At 44.6% G+C, this 21393-nt stretch overlaps 1 protein-coding gene across 3 annotated transcripts; it reads right to left on the bottom strand.

Annotated features, from left to right (window-relative positions):
- Nucleotides 1–1924: 1924 nt before the first annotated feature.
- LOC115782388 (S-adenosylhomocysteine hydrolase-like protein 1) lies at nt 1925–17511 on the bottom strand. Of its 3 annotated transcripts, none has more exons than XM_030732567.1 (17): nt 17192–17511; nt 12558–12654; nt 12046–12183; nt 11785–11885; nt 11363–11465; nt 11164–11258; nt 10773–10879; nt 10573–10689; nt 10429–10492; nt 4998–5086; nt 4803–4873; nt 4611–4705; nt 4434–4532; nt 3758–3826; nt 3565–3643; nt 2403–2523; nt 1925–2256 (listed from the first exon to the last, which is right to left on the bottom strand). In XM_030732567.1, the coding sequence occupies exons 1-17, from the start codon at nt 17459–17461 to the stop codon at nt 2250–2252; spliced, it is 1722 nt and encodes a 573-aa protein (XP_030588427.1). In that variant the 5' UTR covers nt 17462–17511; the 3' UTR covers nt 1925–2249. The 3 variants fall into 3 exon arrangements, with proteins under 3 accessions (XP_030588427.1, XP_030588428.1, XP_030588429.1); XM_030732568.1 differs by lacking the exon at nt 17192–17511 and adding an exon at nt 15976–16087; XM_030732569.1 differs by lacking the exon at nt 17192–17511 and adding an exon at nt 12831–12922.
- Nucleotides 17512–21393: the final 3882 nt, after the last annotated feature.

Raw genomic sequence — 21393 nt, 5'->3', positions numbered from 1 at the left:
CAAGCTTCACAACACAGTCAGCAGAGATGGGCACCTCAATAAGTGTACAAAGTGAAGCTGTTTTAAGAGTGTGTGTGCGTGTGTGTGTGTGGGGGGGGGGCACTACTGGCATGGGGCCCAAAGCAGTTGTCTCCTTTGCCTGGTGTCAAGCTGCATCAGCAGGGAAAAAAAAACCTTAGCCACACAGCCAAACAAAGCTTACCGATGCCAGGTTGACTCTGGCTAGTTATGACTATAATCTATCCACCATGCTGTACAACCAACTTACTGAGTGCTGTGTTGTGGTTGAAAGGTGGAGGCTGCAACCTTAATTGAACTGGCATGGTTGTGTTTGTCCTATCCAGAGCCAAGGCACAGCTTTGCAGACTGCCGGCTACATGTTGTAGCTGTTTACTGTCACCCGGAGCAGTGTCAAAAATTTGTGGTCTGTGGGCTTCCCATGATTACTACATACAAAGAGCTGACGTGTTAAAAAAAAAAAGGTGCAAACTGTCCACAGGACCAGAGCCGCCTGTGCTTCTTTTGCTGCTTCTGTGATCTTTGATGTTTTCCCGCTGCCATTCCAACCTTTTCCTGTTGAGGCCTGCTTTTCAACCAACACACATGGCATCATCCCTGTTGGGCTACTCACTGTTAGTTTTTTGGAGGACAGCACACAAACACATCTGCATGAGGAAATACAGGTGCATTTGGAAAAAGCAGGTTTTATTTTTACCTCCAAATTAGGAAAACTGTTTTACAAGAAGTGAAATAATTCTGCATCATTAAAAGAGGTAAACAGAACTGAACTCAAGTTATAATGCCAATATAAAATACTTGCTGGTCAGGCCCAATTAAAGAAGTGGAACAAACACTAGCAAATTAACTAACTATGCATTTGGATGCAGCAACAATCAAAGATTACAGTCACTGAGAAAACTTGATAATTATTGAAATACCGAATGCCTGAGAGCTTCCCCTTACAAGCGAATGTTTTCACTGGTTTAGGCAAATAAGGACATTTTGATGCAGAAAAGGTAAAAACTAGGGCATAAAAGCTAAGCTATAGCTGAGGTACATACATAGTTGTGTTTCTATGACTTTAGAGGAAGATTGCAATGAACTGACCCTAACCAGGATCCTTAGAACAGCTACAGCTTGCCCAGCCCTACCTCATACCCTAACCTTAAGTAAAGTCTTCACCTTAATATTCGGCAATATATGTTTGGGAACTTCTTGACCCTAGAACAGAGGTAGTCCCCATGTGGAGACTGTGTGAAAAGATTCCTGTCCCCACAGTATGAGCAAAACAAATACAAACACATACATATGAATGAAAACATAATGATGCCAAAGCCTCAAAGTATCCTAGAAGCACAGAAGGCTCTGATAGTGAGCAATACAAGCAATTTGGAACATAGCTTGTAGGATCACTGAAAGATAATACTACTATTCCGCCCCCTAGTGGAAAAAAGTCCCAATGCACAGTCTTTGTCAAGCGGCAGCTGAGCTGCTTCCAACCAGCTGGCTCTGGTCAGCTTTCCTATTTGTGAGTGATGAGAAAAAGTTGTGGTTATTCTTATCCATGAAAACCATGAATAAACCTGAATATACAAGGCTGTCTACTAATACAGTAAAAGTCAAACAATGTTTAAGTTTTTCTATAGTTTAGAAGTAAAACAAAACAAAACAAACAAACAAAAAAAAAAAAAAACTGTACCTTCCTGGTTTTGTTATATTTTCAAGCTATAAGACAGAAATGCAGAAAAAGCAAAATTGATCTTTTTATTGTATATATATATATATATATATATATATATATATATATATATATATATATATATATGTGTTTTAATAAACATAGCACAGAAAGTAAGTACAAGATTTATTGCCAAGAAGCATTGTTACAACAAAGAAATAACAGAATAGAATAGAATGCCTTTATTGTCATTATACAGGATGTACAGTGAGATTGGAGGGCCACTTCTGTTCAGTGCCATGCAATAGAATAATTGACCACATAATAATTTTTTTTTAGATGTGCAAACATCTAATAACCTGTAACAGTTAATATAATTTTAGGATTGTTCAGCTGATAGAAAAGTAACTCTTAAAACACAGGAATACAGCTGTGCATACACAGAGAAATCAGGCCTAATCAACTGTCGCCTCACAGTCCTCTGTGAGCTTCAGACTGTAGAGGGCGTCAGTGCTCAAACATAAAATCAACAACAGCACGTCTTCTGTCCTTCAGCTTTATGATCAAAAAGTCAATACCTGTTTCAAAAAAAGAAAAAAAAGAAAGATTTATTTTAGAATAATACAAATATGGGTGTGTGTGTGTGTGTGTGTGTGTGTGTGTGTGTGTGTGTGTGTGTGTGTGTGTGTGTGTGTGTGTGAGGGAGAGAAGGGTCTGGCTTTGCCTGTAATGATTATGTTTGAAGGGTCCATGCTTGCTGAATCCCATGTACTTGGCCTGATCATCTGTCAGCTCTGTGAGGTGTGCGTCAAATAATGGCAGGTGAAGGTTGGCAACGTATTCATCTGAGAATATGAAAATACAGACATTATAATGTCTTAATTTGGTTCTTGACTATATTAATAAATAGTTAAAGTAGGTTAAAGGGGACCCATTTTTCTCTTTTTCACCTTCTCCTTCAGTAGCATCCGGGTATTAATTATAATCATTTATCTTATATTGGGCCTTAGTGATACCTCTCAGTTCATTAGCTGTTTGAAACAAACTGTTTTAGCTCCTCTCTTTTTGAGGCCACATTCTCTTCCTTTCCTCAGTGACATTCAGGGGCATTTTCTGGATTTTTAAAGATGAGGAGCTACCGAAAATCAGAATAATTAATGAAAAAAAAAAAAAAATCAAGAATGGTGTATTAAACATTGGGGATGATTTTCAGGCTCATGTACATTGAGACCCACTACAGATTTATTAAAAAGTGCTGAAAAGTATTGCTGCATATGAGTTTGGGCTTGATTTTGTGTTGGATAATTGTTTTGCAAAGTTGAAAAAAAGTATTTAGACTTTTTATTTAAATAAAATGTATCCTATATAAGTAGCTTGATAGTGCCCAAGATATATAATCAAAAACAGATTTAAAGTATCCAAAGTAAACATACTCATTATGTAGAATGGCACTTTTTAGACTTATATACATTAATTATTGGATCACAAATATTGATTCATTGATGCTGTAGCTCTGATCATTGTAATTATTTATAAACTACAGAGTTCATCTGCAAAATAGTAACTAAAGCTTTATAATAAATAGTACTGAGTACAAAATACAATAACTACATCAAAAATACAGTGGACGTAGAAAGTAGTAGCATTATAAAGGAACCTGTACTTTACATTCCTGCTTGTTCCATCCATGATGAGGAAAAAACAGCTTGAAACTGAGTGCATATGGCAGTCTGAAACCTGTGCTTTTGAATTATTATTATTTTTTTTTTTTTATCTTTGACCATGTTTAAAATGATTGTAACAGTATATATTATAAAGGAAAATATGGAGAAGCATAATAGGTCCCCTTTAATGTTTGTTTCAGTGTATTTAAGCTGAGGACTTGCCCATCTTCTTTGGCAGCAGGTAGACATCCTTTTTGTATCGTCCTTCTGGGGCATTGTACAGCTCTATGAGAGCCATGGCCTGAAACATATCAGTGAACATTAACTGCAAGTGACTGTGAGTAGCTTAAGAACTGACAGAGCTGCTGTGATGCATTTAGAAAAGAATAACAACTTTGTCATTCTGTTTTCCTACCTGAGTAGCAGCTGTGATGGAGAGGACAAATGAGGGCACAGTGGAGCAGCTCAGATTCAGCAAGCGACCCTGAGAGAAAAGTCAATACTAAATGAAAATAAATCACGTAAGAGCGGCTATGATTACAAGCACTTGAAATAATATTTCATGTCAATTGAACTGTGGTTTGTATGTAATAAACAGGCTAATGTAATAATTAGTGTAGTATGAACCCCTAGATCCTGTGCTGTATTGTGTGATTATTTTGAGTTGGAAGATACACACATGGTCATTATATTTGCTGCCTTTCTTTGGATTTTTACCACAAAATCCCTCACATTCATCCATCTCTCCCTACAATACATCCAGAAGAGTGCGTTTTTCTCTTGCTAAATAAGCAGTGGACTTCAAGGTCACACATTTCAAGTTCTTACAAGATTTGAGCCTCGTTAGTGAAGAAATAAGCTGAAGTTCACGAGAAAGACCAAATCTCAATCAAGCCTCAATGACTGTCTATAAATGCCTCCCTGCCTTGCATACCTTCCTGGTTTAATTTTTCTTTCCTAACATGCACCCTTCCTCTTCCTTCTTTTTATCCACTATAACCTCTTTGCCTAGTATAGTCACATACACTGCAAACAAATATTACTCAAATGTTTCCTCCTCAATAAACACTTAATAACACAACTGTCCTCACCTCTGCCAGCAAGACAATTCTCTTGCCATCAGGCCAGATGACATGATCCACCTGAGGCCTCACATGCACCCACTTCAGATCTGAAGTCCGCAGACCTGCCTGAGACACAGGAATCTATAGTTTAACACCAAATCATTCACATAAAGAGGTCTTTGCACACACAAACTCTGTCTTTACCATGTCTATCTCACTGGTGGAGTGTCCCATGTTGCAGACTATGCAGCCGCTCTTCATTTTGTCCAGATGTTCTCTCATAACAACATTTTTATTGCCTGCAGAGAAGCAGTGAATAAAATAAAAACAGATGAAAAATAAGTATTAAAATCTATTTTCTAATATATTTATTAATTACAGGATGACAGCAGTCACCTGTGCAGGTGATGACCACGTCTACCTGTCTGAGTATGTCACTCATTTTAATTACTCTGAAGCCATCCATACTGAGTGGAGGAGAGGATAAGAGGACAGGGTTAAAACAGTATTTCATCGTGTTTTTTCATGGTGTGGTTTTAAGAGGAGGGAACACTTCACATCTTGGTTGATAAAAGCTTCTTCTATTCATACCAGGCCTGAAGGGCACAGATAGGATCCACTTCTGTGACATATACTACAGCACCCAGTGCTTTTAGGGCAGCACAGCAGCCTTTTCCAACCTGCAACAAAACAAAAAAGAAAAAAGAAATACAACATAGTCTGGCAGAGTAGCTTAAATGTGAGCTATTCCATGGGATATGTCATGGCCGGGGAGGAAACGGACGAGGAAGGACTCACATGAAGGACTCCAGAAGCAAACATAACTAAAAAAGGGATTTATTTCAACGGGGAAACACAAATACAAAAACCTTGGAAGGGAGGCACAGGGAGACGAAGGGCAGGCACAGGGAACACAGGAACATGCGGGCACAAAACATCAACGACGCGACAGAGAACAAATGAAAACTGAGGGCTTAAATACACACTGGGTAATCAGGGCAAGAGGAAACAGCAGGGAACAACAGGTGAGGCAAATGAAACTAATTACACAGGGGAAGCAAAGCTAAACACAAAGCACAAGGAAATCACATTGGCAAAATAAAACAGGAAGTGATAAACCAAGGAACACGCAGACAAGTCACAACACTGGGAACATGACAAACATACAGGGAGGACAAACTCAGGAAATAAACTATTAACACAAAACGCTGGGCCAACGGCCCAGGACATGACAGTACCCCCCCCCTCAAAGGCCGGCTCCCGACGGCCAAAACCAGAAACAAAACCAGACAAGGGCGGGAGGCGGGGGACCAGGAAGGAGGGCCCGAAACAAAAACAGACAGGGAGCAAACAAAGTCAGGAACAAAACCCAAAAACACAAGGAAGCACTGGAGCAAGGGTAGAGCACAGGGGCAAAAAACAATAAGCAAAAGGAACAGAACAAAGAAAAGCAACGGCACAAGCTGAATAACAGTCCAAAAACCAGAGCAAAACATGGGGATGAGAAAACAAAAAACAACCGGATGAAAATAAAGCGACGGCACAAGGCCGGAGAGCTCCAATGTCCAAAACAGGGGGTCGAAACAAGGAACAGTCCAGGAGCTATGACAAAACAAAAAACAGCAGGGGAAAAAACAGTCCACAGTTCAGGGGAGTCAGTGGGAAATCCAAAAACAAAAAACACACAGTTCAGGAGGCCGCAGAGGCCAAGGGGCCACAAAGCAAAATCCCAACGAGGGAGGCCGACCGCGCTCCCAGCGGCGGCGGCGACGAGGACGAGAAGGAATCACTGGAGGCCGACCGCGCTCCCAGCGGCGGCGGCGACGAGGACGAGAAGGAATCACTGGAGGCCGACCGCGCTCCCAGCGGCGGCGGCGACGAGGACGAGAAGGAATCACTGGAGGCCGACCGCGCTCCCAGCGGCGGCGGCGACGAGGACGAGGAGTCACTGGAGGCCGACCGCGCTCCCAGCGGCGGCGGCGACGAGGACGAGGAGTCACTGGAGGCCGACCGCGCTCCCAGCGGCGGCGGCGACGACGAGGAGGAGTCACTGGAGGCCGACCGCGCTCCCAGCGGCGGCGGCGACGACGAGGAGGAGTCACTGGAGGCCGACCGCGCTCCCAGCGGCGGCGGCGACGACGAGGAGGAGTCACTGGAGGCCGACCGCGCTCCCAGCGGCGGCGGCGACGACGAGGAGGAGTCACTGGAGGCCGACCGCGCTCCCAGCGGCGGCGGCGACGACGAGGAGGAGTCACTGGAGGCCGACCGCGGGGCATGCGGCGGCGGAGAAGGGCGACCCCGGGCTCTGGTGGGGAACCCTCGGGTGACGTGGAGCGCTCGGACTGAGCAGAGACCCCCACCGGCTCGGACTGAGCGGGACCCCCTGGCTCGGAGCGCTCGGACTGAGCGGAGACCCCCATCGGCTCGGACTGAGCGGGACCCTCGTGCGCGGAGCGCTCGGACTGAGCGGAGACCCCCATCGGCTCGGACTGAGCGGGACCCTCTGGCGCGGAGTGCTCGGACTGAGCGGGACCCCCTGGCTCGGACTGAGCGGAGACCCCCATCGGCTCGGACTGAGCGGGACCCTCTGGCGCGGAGCGCTCGGACTGAGCGGAGACCCCCATCGGCTCGGACTGAGCGGGACCCTCTGGCGCGGAGCGCTCGGACTGAGCGGGACCCTCTGGCGCGGAGCGCTCGGACTGAGCGGAGACCCCCATCGGCTCGGACTGAGCGGGACCCCCTGGCTCGGACTGAGCGGAGACCCCCATCGGCTCGGACTGAGCGGGGCCCTCTGGTGCGGAGTGCTCGGACTGAGCGGAGACCCCCATCGGCTTGGAGTGAGCTGAGCCCATGGGCTGAACGGGGCCTACATAGTGAGGCACCGGATGCGTAGGCTGGGACCGCGGAACAGGGCACACTGCTGCTTTATTGAGCAGCAGGGGCTGCTCGAGGAATAGCAGAGGTGCAGGGGACTGCGTGGAAGCAGGCCGGGAGACGACTGGCTGCGTGGAAGCAGGCCGGGAGACGACTGGCTGCGTGGAAGCAGGCCGGGAGACGACTGGCTGCGTGGAAGCAGGCCGGGAGACGACTGGCTGCGTGGAAGCAGGCCGGGAGACGACTGGCTGCGTGGAAGCAGGCCGGGAGACGACTGGCTGCGTGGAAGCAGGCCGGGAGACGACTGGCTGCGTGGAAGCAGGCCGGGAGCCAGAGAGAGCGGGCTGTGAGCTAGGGAGATCTGGCTGCGTGGAAACAGACCGAGAGCTAGGGAGATCTGGCTGCGTGGAAACAGACCGAGAGCTAGGGAGATCTGGCTGCGTGGAAACAGACCGAGAGCTAGGGAGATCTGGCTGCGTGGAAACAGACCGAGAGCTAGGGAGATCTGGCTGCGTGGAAACAGACCGAGAGCTAGGGAGATCTGGCTGCGTGGAAACAGACCGAGAGCTAGGGAGAACTGGCTGCGTGGAACAGACCGAGAGCTAGGGAGATCTGGCTGCGTGGAGACAGACCGAGAGCTAGGGAGATCTGGCTGCGTGGAGACAGACCGAGAGCTCGCTGACACTGGGGCCTGAGAGGGAGCTGACACTACTGGAGCTACAGAAGGAGCAGGAGCTGAGGGAACTGGGACCAAAACCGAAGGAACTAAGACAGGGGCTGAGGGAACTGACTGAGAGGGCACTGAAACAGCTGACACTGGGGACCGAGGAAGAGTTACTGGAGCTGACTGAAGGCGAGGGAGAGCGACTGGAGCTAGAGCTGACTGAGACCCTGCTGCTGCAGCTAACACAGAAAACCGATGCGAAGGCTTGGACTTGGTTGCCCCCACCCGCGGAACAGGAACGGGTGCAGAGGTCAGCCCGTCCGTGGCTGCCCCCACCCGCGGAACAGGTACGGGTGCAGAGGTCAGCCCGTCCGTGGCTGCCCCCACCCGCGGAACAGGTACGGGTGCAGAGGTCAGCCCGTCCGTGGCTGCCCCCACCCGCGGAACAGGTACGGGTGCAGAGGTCAGCCCGTCCGTGGCTGCCCCCACCCGCGGAACAGGTACGGGTGCAGGGGGAGCTGGAGCCAAGGGAGCGGGAGCAGGGTGAGCAGAGGGAGCTGGAGCTAACTGAGGGGTCTGAGACTGCGACTGAGGAGGAGCTGGAGCTACAGCTGACTGGGAACACTGCGACTGAGGAGGAGCTGGAGCTACAGCTGACTGGGAACACTGCGACTGAGGAGGAGCTGGAGCTACAGCTGACTGGGAACACTGCGACTGAGGAGGAGCTGGAGCTACAGCTGACTGGGAACACTGCGACTGAGGAGGAGCTGGAGCTACAGCTGACTGGGAACACTGCGACTGAGGAGGAGCTGGAGCTACAGCTGACTGGGAACACTGCGACTGAGGAGGAGCTGGAGCTACAGCTGACTGGGAACACTGCGACTGAGGAGGAGCTGGTGCTACAGCTGACTGGGAACACTGCGACTGAGGAGGAGCTGGAGCTACAGCTGACTGGGAACACTGCGACTGAGGAGGAGCTGACACTGGAGGAACTGACAGAGTGCTAGGGTGAACAGACATTAGGGAAACCGACTGAAGGCTAGAGGGGCCTGAGTACGTCAAAACTGGCCGCGTGGAAGCAGGCCGGGAGACAGAAAGAGCAGACTGCGAGCTAGAGAGAGCAGGAGCTAAGGGCGTTAGAGCTGACTGCGAGGAGACTGACTGCGAGGAGACTGACTGCGAGGAGACTGACTGCGAGGAGACTGACTGCGAGGAGACTGACTGCGAGGAGACTGACTGCGAGGAGACTGACTGCGAGGAGACTGACTGCGAGGAGACTGACTGCGAGGAGACTGACTGCGAGGAGACTGACTGCGAGGAGACTGACTGCGAGCTAGGGAGAGGAGCTGACTGCGTGGAAGCAGCCTGAGGCACAGCTGACTGGGGAGACTGAGACACAGCTGACACCGGGCACTGAGAATGCGCTGACACTGGGGACTGAGAATGAGCTGACACTGGGGACTGCTGTAGGTGAAGGGTGGAGGTTAAGAAATCCTGCACTAACCCATGCAGAGAGCCAAATAACCAAGGGTAATCATCGACTAGCCCTTGCAGCTGGGCCGTGAGCTGTTGCTGTTCCTGCTCACATGGGTCAGCCAGAAGGTCCATAACCAGTGAATCCACCCAACAGATAATGGTCTGCTTTGCCACCTCAGGGAGGGGAAAGGCAGGGGGGTGACGGGAATAATTGTCCGCAGGCATAGTAGCGTTGAAGCCAGTGTTACTCACGGAAACGGAGGATTGGGTGTGAAGTGGTGAAGCGGTCCGCGGCGTTATACCGCTCGGGTCTCGGGGTGCCTTCCGCCGTTGCTGCCGGGAACTCCCTCTCCTCCGCGGCTGCCGAGGAAGGGAGGGATCAGCGAAAGGGGAGGCAGGTGAGTGACGATGACGGGGACTGTTCAAAGACGCCGGGCCCCCCAGCGCTAGACGAGTGCCGTCGAAAAAATTGGAGCCGGAGGGGGTTTTGTAATGGTCGCGTCGTTCTGTCATGGCCGGGGAGGAAACGGACGAGGAAGGACTCACATGAAGGACTCCAGAAGCAAACATAACTAAAAAAGGGATTTATTTCAACGGGGAAACACAAATACAAAAACCTTGGAAGGGAGGCACAGGGAGACGAAGGGCAGGCACAGGGAACACAGGAACATGCGGGCACAAAACATCAACGACGCGACAGAGAACAAATGAAAACTGAGGGCTTAAATACACACTGGGTAATCAGGGCAAGAGGAAACAGCAGGGAACAACAGGTGAGGCAAATGAAACTAATTACACAGGGGAAGCAAAGCTAAACACAAAGCACAAGGAAATCACATTGGCAAAATAAAACAGGAAGTGATAAACCAAGGAACACGCAGACAAGTCACAACACTGGGAACATGACAAACATACAGGGAGGACAAACTCAGGAAATAAACTATTAACACAAAACGCTGGGCCAACGGCCCAGGACATGACAGGATACATGCTTTATATCACACTAACCTCACCATATCCGCACACCAACACATGTCTTCCTCCAAACATGATGTCAGTGGTTCGCTTCAGTCTGGAAGTAGAGTTGAGCATGGTCAGGTTACTGCTATGCTGGTGTTCTTACCTGTTTACAGTCACAACAGGAATAGTTACCCTTCCAGTATGGACTCCTTGCAAAAGTAGAGGTTGTCAAACTTTTGCTTGGTCACAGAGTCATTGACATTCATGGCAGGAACAGACAATCTGCCTGCCTTTGACAGCTGGTACAACCTGAAACGGAAACAAATGCGTGAGCTGCAGATTGACTTTGTAAACTTAAAGTAACATCATTCAAGCTTTGTGTTTATGCTAACCGGTAGACGCCTGTAACACTTTCCTCCACAACGCCTTTGAGCTTCTTAAACAGGTCTGGGTACTTGTTATAGATCCAGTGGGTCAGGTCACCTCCGTCATCCAGGATCTGATAAGAGTGAGAATAACAAGCTAGAGGCACCTTCAGGGACTCATTTATAGACGTGCCTGTGAAACACGCACAGTTCACCAAACACTAAACACATTTAAAATATTAAAGAAACTCTAAATGTGTTTAAAATGAGTTTAAAACGTGCATAATAGATCCACTTAGAGAAAAAAAAGACACATTAAACGTAACATTCAACTAAATTTCACTTTTAAAGAGCTGTGCTGTTTTGATCTGCACGCCCAGGGAATTATGTGACACACAAGAGGAGTTGATCAGCATACGATATTGGGCTGCCAGGTCTCAGCGGCGACACATTGGTCAATGCACCACCAGAACTCATCCTCTGATTCTCCTCTCCACGCAAACACTGAGATGCCTGAGACAGGAGGTGGCATGAAGAGTGTGTGATGGTCAAAAAAGAAAGAAGAAGGAGCAATAAAACTTGAGAAATCAGGTGGAGGAGCTGGTGCACAGGTGTACCTGCTTTAACCAGAGCAGCAGCCACGGCATTCTGAGTTGAGAAGATGTTACAGGCCGCCCAGTGACACTGAGCCCCCAATGCAGCCAGAGTCTCAATTAGCACCTGCAGGAAACCAGAAACACACAGAGGCCATTTCTACACACTGAAGTAGCTTAAATTTATAATGTTTGAATGCAGATTTGTATGATTCATAATATGCAATATACATTACGTACATTTAGGTGCTAAGATAGTTTATTAAAAGAAACAAACCAGATCTGTCGGTCTGTGGTACTCAGGAAAAGTGTAGGTGCTTGTTTCTTTATTTGATAGCTGTGTGTGTGTGTGTGTGTGTGTGTGTGTGTGTGTGTGTGTGTGTGTGTGTGTGTGTGTGTGTGTGTGTGTGTGTGTGTGTGTGTGTGTGTGTGTGTGTTGAACTGACTGCTGTCTGTGCAGTTATGTGCGTGCAGCCCACTACTTTGGCTCCAGCCAGTGGTTTCTCCCCACCTGCCCTTTTCCTCAGGTTCATCAGAGCTGGCATTTCTAAATATCACAGATGAGAACCAAGACACAAAATGAGGATATGTTTAGATCCCACCTCTTGTGCATTACTCAGAGCCTTTCTAGATGGGTAATAATATTACTTTTGTTTTTATATTGTAACTTCTGCATAAACTGTGGTTTGAAGGCTGTATTTGCGTACCTTGTTCTGCCATTTCTATTTCTTTGCGTCCAAAATCAGCCTGATTGATGTTTTTGATGCAGAAGTCAGACAGGCCTTTGGCGGACTTCTGATGCTTGTCTCTGGGAGAAGACTCATCCTCAGAGCTGTCACTGTGCACTGCAACACATCATTTAGACTGTGTATGAGAACAATCTGATGGCTTACGTATGAAGGCGCATTACAGAGACACATGACTCTTTGGCTCAAGTTTTCCAGCCTTCATTTTTTTGATAGCTAGGTGAGTCTTTTCTCTGAGCTCTTTGAAGTCTGCATATACTCTGGCAGTGACTGACATGTTTGAGAAAGGCTCATGAAGAGGATTAGGACCAAATTAATGAGGCCTAATTCTCCAGAAGACTTTTCCCTTTAATTAAAGTTTAGCCTGCGTGGCTAATCCTCAGTTTGTGATGCTGGGATCAAAAACAGCTCAGTTTATATATCAGAGACATGTGATTAGACTTAAGAGTGTGTCTGTTTTCATGTTTCCATACCTGAAGTGAAGCTATCTGTAGATGACTGAGACATGGACCGAACAGTCTTCGTGGGAGGTTTGTTGTATTCTTGCTTCTGGTCAGTGAACTGTATTTGCTGAAAACCATAAAAATAAATCACAAACAGGCTCAAAAAGACACTGATGCCAAATATTTTAGTTTTACCTCTTAACAGGTCACAAACAAAGTTTTTGAGGCAGACAGATGTGACAGTCATGAATTTGCTCATAAACACCAGCTTTTACTGTATCTCTCTATCTGTTGCAATCTCACCATCCAGTGTGGCTCTTTGAACGCTGGGCTGCTGCCACAGGAATCCCACTTGGCCATGTTTGCCCCCTGGCTGCATGCACAGACTCTGGACCTACAGCTCAGCCTTACTGAAGGCTCACCACCTGTCTTCAGCTTTTCTTTGGTTGGTGTTTTTTTTTTTTCCCCCGCTTTTGTTCTTTCTTTTACCCACGTGTGCAGACATGTGTGCACACCCACCAAGACCAACACACCCACATGCTGAGCTCAGCTTCCATAAACAAAGCATTTGCATTGAGCGTTTGAAGTTTTACGGTTGCAGGTTTAAGGAGATCAGAGGATTTTTTTACTCTTATACAAGTATGCACATTGGTGAAATTGCTAAAATAGACAGATGCATTTAGTTGAAAGGGCACTTTATAAGTTCTAACGGTCAGTGTATTCACAAGAAGCACTACAGTATATAGCACAATATATTCTTTGATTCTGGAGGGACTTTTTAAATAATGACCACAAAATTTTGACAAAAAGCTTCAGTTACAAACAGAGTTTGACATATAGGGGCGGTCTAATTTAAGATGTTATCAGATTGCATTCTGGAACTAACTTGTTTGACTAACTTGTTTCAATGCAGTCATTGGCTGTTGTGACTCCTCAGCTGCTCTAAAACCTCACAAAAGAAGAAAGCAAGAAACACAGTTCGCTGTAAGCAAGAAGCCACTTTCACTAAATAACAGAGAAAAAGCAAGAAACTACATTGGTGGTTGAAACACAGCAGCTGTACAGCTGAAAGCAACATAAGGGGCATGATTGGCAAATATTTGTGAAGAGTGATTTTACTGAGCAAACAATGACTGATCAAAACAGAGCAATGAAAAAAATATGCATTTAATCACTGCTGCTGACAGCGATTCTTAGTGAAGCACAAGTTTAGGTTTCTTAGTGTAACTTATCAGAAAATCTCAATTCAAAGCAGCTATAGTCTCATGCATGATTGTTTTGGTTTGCCATGGATTTAGTGATTTTAACCACTTGAAATGTATCATTTAAGCACTGATTCTAGTTTATGGCTTTTATGTATCATATCAAAAAAATTTAAGCATTGGTCTGGGTCTACTTTCTTGAAAAATATTTTAGTGGGCTCATATTATTTGAAAAATAACTGAAAACCACTGATATAGTTTTAGGCCAGGTATGTCAGCATAGATTTGATTTTTTTTTTTTGACACACTGAGGTCCACAAAGCTATAATTCATCAATGAGTGAAATACATTCCACATAATTTCCCTTTTTCCCAACATGCCTCACTTTGAATACTTTGTTTCCCAAAGATCTCACGTACATGCATTAATCAACATTAGTCCTCTTTGCTGATCTGGTTGAAGTATACGGACAAAAGTATTGGGCCACACCTCTTAATCTCTGAATTCAGGTGTTTTCAGTTCCATTACCACAGGTGTATAAAATTAAGCACCTAGCCATGCAGTCTGCCTTTCACAAACATTAAAGAGCTCACTGAATTTGGGCGTGGTGCTGTAATAGGATGTCACTATTGCAGCAAGTCAGTTTGTGAAATTTCTTCCCTCCTGTATATCCCATGATCAGCTGTAAGTAGTATTATTGCAAAGTGGAACCAATTTTGATATTCATTTGACTCTTGTGCCTTGTTTTTAGTTTTACTTTTGATCTAGTTTAACCTTCAATTTAGTAACCTTCTATGTTTATATAGTCATGGTCTCTTGTTTGTCCTTTGTCAGGTTGTCTGTGTCAAACCCGTGTCACAAGTCTGTTTACTGTGGCTCTTGATCTGCAGTCTGTTTGTTCTTGTGTTAATTTGAGGTTCTGCAGCTCATGAAGATTTTGAACTGTTGAACTTTGTTGTGAATTCTGTTTGGATTTTATGAACTTCAGTTCTTCAACACACACACACACACACACACACACACATATATATATATATATATATATATATATATATATATATATATATATATATATATATATATATATATATACTGCATTTGGGTCCTTCTGCCTTAACCAAAAATAACAGGGCTATGTGTAAGCATAAAAAGAATCCCAGGAGATTCCAGATCCCAGAAGGATATTCGTATGTCATAGCTCATTTGCTATTTGTATGAGGATTGAAAATCTGATGACTGTGGTTACTAATGATTTCCTGTATCTCTCCGTATGGCAGAAGAGGAAGACTCCTCTCTCTTCACTGTAAAATTGCCTTTATGTCACTTGTGATCCAGGGTTTGTTATTGTGGAAAGAGCACACAGTCTTTCTAGGTAAGACTGTGTCTCTACAGAAGTTGAACAATCAACCTGTCTGTTAATGTCCATACTATTCTCCTTTGTTTCCAGCAGCACATTCCAATCTGTGCATTCAAAGCAGTCCCTTAGAGCCTCAGTAGCATCAGGTCTCCCTTTCCTGCCAATGAGTTTAGTTGCAGGTTGACTGCACACATGTACATCATGTCAGACCTTACACATACACTCACGCTACTGAGGATTAAGCACAGCTGGGAGGAAACAAGACACATTCAACACAATCACAGGGGAAGAAGTAAAACTAAATGCAAGACACAGGAGACAACCAACTAGCAGAGTAAAACAGGAAGTGAACACCAATAACTCCAGACCTCCTCTGGCATTAACATTAGCATGAAAACTGTACACTGGGAGCTTCATGGCATGGGATTCTATGGCCAAACAGCTCCAGAACTTATTCAAAAGAATCACCCATAAACACAAATAACACTGTATTTTCAGGCATGAGGGCCTTTTTAAAGATGTGGTTTCAGGAGACCTATTTTTAGTAACAATCGTTTGAATGCTACCATCTAAAAATAGCTGCCACTTACATAGGCAGCCAGTTAATTATTAACATAAAAGATATTAATCTTTGACCTGGAGCAGTGGGAAGGTTAACTTAATGATAATTAGGTTTAAATTCAAACCAACACTGTCCATATACTACAATGAAAACTCAGAATTAAGTCTTAATTTGTAAAAATGCCTCTTTTGTATCATTGTTTACATTTCCTCTATGCCACTACAGTCAACAAATACTAGTATAACTTTGCTTTAAAAGTGTATTGCTCATTATTACACATTAAGTCCTGACTCTCTACCCTGCATAAAAGAAAGAAAGCTGCGATACCTTGATACAGATGGACTGCACTGGATCCTCATTCTTGGCCTTTGATATATTCACTAGATTATATGTTTTCTTCATGATGGCACAGCACTCTCACAGTGACACTCAGGAACCCTGCAGAGCTGCAAGCTGATGCTGTTGAGCTCACTATAGTTCACAGAGTGACGCGTTATGCCACTCCCTCACCAAACAGGTGACAAAAGAATGTGGGCATGAGTAATACAATCTTTTTGGAGCTTTTATGAGGATTTCTGAGAAAATATAGAAAGCAAATACTAGAAAGATGAAGAGTGAGATCTAAGGAAAGAAGATCTCAGTTGACGGAGACTATAAATAAATATTAATTATATAAAGAAAATTAAATGGACAGTGGTGGTGGTGGTGGTGGGGTGACAGTTATTTCACGACACTTATTGCATGACAGTTATTGCAACATAATGATGAGCAATAGATGAACCAGTCAAGAGGAAAAAAACTCTGTTTGTCTGAGGGGATACAGAGGACAGCTCAAGTTTTCTCATCTAATAACAGAGCATGAATTCATTGTTTTCTGTCCACTGAATGACTAAGCAGCATTGTTACTGAGAGACTCTTCAGGTGGCATTACACTGACGGACAAGAGCCTGTGGAAACAGGTGTTAAATATCATCTGTGGTTCCAGGGCAGCTTTGTAAAGTCAGAGGATCTCTAACAGAAAGTCTGTGTTAGAAACTGAGGGCATGATAGGAACTTTAGGATTAAGTGTTTTTGGAGCTTGATTGACACTCAGAGCAATATATATAATAGGTATGTCTTTTTTTAAACAACAGACTTCCCACAGATATTCAGACATACTGGAGCAGAGAAGGGGCAGATATATTAAGGGTGACACGTCAAAATACCAGTCATAAAAACAGAATATATCAGTAGTTCAGATATTTTATACTGTTGCATTGATGTGAGTGAGCTTGTCAGATGTCTTGCTTTCATTTGCAATTGTACTCCCTAACAGCCCTGAAAAGGCTTAAAACTTTGTCCTATCTTTTCAGGAAGGCAAAGCAAGTGCATCATTTGTATGATTGTACTGGTCAAACATTCATGGAGCACTCACATTACGACTCAAAATCATTAACACCCTGAGTAGATGCGCATTCATGCTTCCTGTGGAGTGCAATTACAGGTGTATGGGCTTTAACATACTTGGTTAAACTGACATAGTGAAAGCACTGTCACTGCTCACCATATTAGTCTTCAGAGCTTCAGTAAGCTGTCCTCTTGCCCCAACTTCAGATACCTGTAGCCCATCTCTGTCCCGGGGCTGCTGAGTCCTCCTCCTCTCTGCTGCCTGTAGCATCAGTAGCAGGTTTGGACTGCCCTTGCCTTGCTGCTCTTTGCTTTCACTTGTTCCACTAGAAGCATCTTCCATATCTTCCCCATTAAGATCAGCTCTGGACTCCATTTGTGGTTTTGAATGCACATTAGGTAGTCCCAGGTCCTGGTTCTGTTCCATGTTTCGTCTGATAGTAATGAGGTTAAAGTAGCTTCCTTCTCCTGTGTATCCCAGTCATCTCCTTCCCACATACATCTGATATTTCCTCCTGCATGAAGTGTATTTACTCCAAACAGGTTACTTTGACTAAATGTAAAGCAGATAATTGGTCCTGGATGCAGTGTGTACAGAGTAAACAGAGATATGAGCACTGCTTCTTGACACAGACAAGCGTAACCTGGAAATATAGGAAATGTAGGATTGTATCTTACCTCTATCAATAAGTAGATGTCAGTTTATGCCTTCATACAGGTTTTTATACTGAAAGGGCACCTCTTTATACAAAGAAGCCCTTGCATTCAAGAGTCACCTCAGTCATCTAGACTTGCACTTCTTGTTTTTGTGTTGTCTTTGATAACACCGAGTCAAATCCCATCAAGGCCCATGTGTAACTTGAGCAGAGGGTTACATCATAAACCATGGTTCCTGACCATTACTCCAATGCTAGGCTGAAAGAAAACAGGTACCAGAGTTAATAAGCGAATTCAATATGAGAGTTTGCAACAAAAAAAATCATCAATTAGACCACAGGTATGGGCAGACACACTGTGATCTCTCAGACAGAGTGACAGGAGTTTGAAACAGTTATCAGTCAATCCCTCTTGGTTTCCCCTTTGAACTGCACTTACAAAAAGAAGAAACTTAGGGGTCTTTGGCATCTTGGGGTTGCTGCTGGCCCTGGGGGGGTTTCCGCTCACCCCATCTTCATAGGGTGGGTAGCTATGGATGAATGTGTGTCTTTGTGTATTTGTCACAGTCTTCATGAGTATGGGTGAGTGAGTGAATGTGTGCGTATGTGTGTATCTGTGCATATATATGTGCGTGGGTGAGTGTGTATGTGGGTGTATGTGTATCTGTGCATAAATGTGTATGTGGGTGTGCATGCGGGTGTGCATGCGTGTTTGTATGTATCGCTGGACCTGGGTCTGGGCCTTGTGCCTTGCCTCCCGACCACTCCTCGCTGGTTGACTCCTCCCCCCTGGGGTGTGGGTGCCTTGGGGTTCCTAGGTGGCCTCGGGATCTCTGGGGCCCTTGCTCCTCGTCTGCTGGGGGGGGTGTGCGGTTGTCTTTGGAATGAGTGGCTGCAGGTCTTCGTAGGTCTTGATGGGCTGCTGGTGGCCTGGGTTTCCTGGGGCTTTCTCTGCCCGCCTCTAGCTTCTGATGGGCGGAGCTGCAGCATTCTGCCCTCATTGGTAAGTACATTTCATGACACAGACACAAACACCCACGTAATCACAACACTAAATTGTTGGTTTGTGTAACTATACTTTTTTTTTTTTCCCCGCACAATTTTTTATTTTGCAAGTATTGTCTTGGTCTTTTATGCTTAACAAGTGATAAACTATTTGGTTTATTTACTTGCTCTCTTGCCTGTTTCTTTCTATTTTCTCCCCTATTCTCCTTTTTTTCCTTCTCTCTTTCTCTCTCCCTTTTTCTTTTCTTTCTTTTTCTCTTTTCTTTTTCCTAAGCCTGTCAGCTCTGGCACAGAGTTTGTTACACAGTATGTTAAAAATAACTCTAATAAAATAAAGGGTCACACACTAACAAGAGGAGCCTATAGAGAATCTATAGAGCTCATCTTGAAAGAGCAAATATGCTTTTCACAACACTGCACTCAGATCACAGTTCTGCTTGCAAGATCTGCCAGACATGACAGGCTTAAAAAAAACAAAACAAACAAACAAAAAACAAAACAAAAAGAAGAAACTTAATACTAAAAAAGCCCAAACTTTGGATGATATCCAGTGTACAGTGAGCAGAGACATTTTAATGGCCACCGTGAACAGGAGGAATGATTATAGCAAGAAAGATATGTCTTAATGTTATGGGCACCTGACTGGTGCTTGAAGACAGATTTGATTAACTGTGAACATGTCCTTTAATTTTAATCTATAAAATAGTTTTGCTTACGTCTGGTCAAATGGAGTGAAGGTCAACACAAACAGAACAAATGGTTGTTTTGCACATTACATAGTCAACTGGACAGAGGACCTTTTTTCAGTTTCTACCATTTAGCCTCCAGGAACATGTTTTTGATACAGTAGAGGGTGTAACAGTTCTGCAGCTGTTTGAAGGTGTTCCCCACACCGTGAAGGTGATGTTCAGGAGCCATTTATGATGCCCTGATTAGAGGGGAAGCACATCTTATCAGCAGGATCTGGTCTCAGAGTGTCACTCCAGCTTGGGAATGAGTTGCTGCCCCAAGTGGAAGAATTTAAATACCACATGGTCTTAATCATGAGTGAAGGGAGAATAGAGCAGGAGATTAACAGATTGGTGGAATTCAAGCAGTGATGTGTACAGTTTACTGGTCTGGTGTTTTGAAGAGAGAGCAGAGAGCAAAGCTGTTGATCTACGCTCCTACTCACACCTATAGTCATGAGCATTGTGTAGTGATCAAAAGAATGAGATCGCAGATACTCCTCCAAAGGGTGGCTGGGCTCAGCCTTAGAGATAGGGTGAGGAGCTCGGCCATTCTGGAAAGGCTCAGAGTAGACCTGCTACTCCTCCACATCAAAAGGAGCCAGCTGATGTGGTTCAGGCATTTGATCAGGATGCCTCCTGGTTACCTCCTAGGTAAAGTGTTCCAGGTATGTCCCTCTGTGGAGGGGCAGACTCAGGACACACTAAAGAGATTATGTCTCTTTTGAGTGTGCCTATACTATTTATTTTAAAGGTATTTATTATTTAGCATGTTAATGGCATTCTTATTACAGTCATCAAAAACTGCCCCATCTAACTGATGTACACATCAATTCAGTTCAGTTTTATTTATATACCACCAAAACACAACAGTTGTCTCAAGGTGTTTAACATCAGTGAATAAATAATTCACAGAGGCTTCAGTTTGGGGGAGGCTTCATTGAGGATCAGCTGCAGCTTACAGGGAGATCCCCTGATACCTTTGACAGAGGCTGACAACCAGAGCAAAATGGGAAGGAGAGTAGGAAATGAGAACAAATGAGTGCATTGTGCAAGTAGACATTCATAGACCAGAAGGGGAATGATTGGGGGTTGCTCCAGGTCCTCAAATTCAGAAAAATGATCCACTTATATAATGGATTTTGAAAAATACCAAATTACATAATGAGCAAATTTACTTTAAATATATTTTTAGTACACAACTTGTGCATTATTAACGCACTAAGCTCCTGTCCAGTAGGATTACAAGTGTTGCTGAAGTAGAACATCTAATTACTTCTTCTACATTGCAAAGAAGTTTCCACCTATGTTTAAACTCTTGTGCAGCAGCATTTTTCAAGTGATAAATCTGCAATAGGGCAGGGGGATGCACACGCACCCAAAGTTTTGGCTGGCAACTTGGATTACATTCTGGTCTGTAATTTGATTTATGATGTTTTCGGTGGAAAAAGCCTGGTGTTCAGACCTTTGTGATCAATTTAGGAAAACAAAATCTCATAGTCCATTTTTCCCCTCTGAGTCCACTGATGGGCTTTTCATGTTGTTGCATTTTGCAGTGGCTCTTATCTGAGCAAGTGTTTACATGAATTTTTTCCAAGCTGTATGTCCCAAAAGCTGCAGTTATTCTAATGAGTCTAACTCTAAAAGCAAATCCCCACAGACTCCCAGCTTAAAAAAAAGAGAGAGAAAAAAACATGTTTGTCATTTACAGGTAAAACAAAACAAAACAAATGCAAGTCACTAGTTATTTCTTTCATATACAGTCTATAATCTTGTGGGATACATTTGGTTGGTTGTGCTTGAGATTTTCAATTTCATTATGTATTTCCATACAGGATGATAGCAAATGGGACTCTCTCAGTTAATATTTAACAGAAATCAAGAAAACAGAGGATAGACAGGTTATGACAAATAACTCTGACACCAAACTGTCTTTTTTAATTTACACAAAACATATAGAAAGAGGGGAA

Source organism: Archocentrus centrarchus, chromosome 6, assembly GCF_007364275.1.
Source record: "Archocentrus centrarchus isolate MPI-CPG fArcCen1 chromosome 6, fArcCen1, whole genome shotgun sequence".
In the NCBI taxonomy this organism is placed as follows: domain Eukaryota; kingdom Metazoa; phylum Chordata; class Actinopteri; order Cichliformes; family Cichlidae; genus Archocentrus; species Archocentrus centrarchus.
The sequence above is the reverse complement of the archived record's forward strand: the minus strand, read 5'-3'. Positions and strand labels throughout refer to the sequence as shown.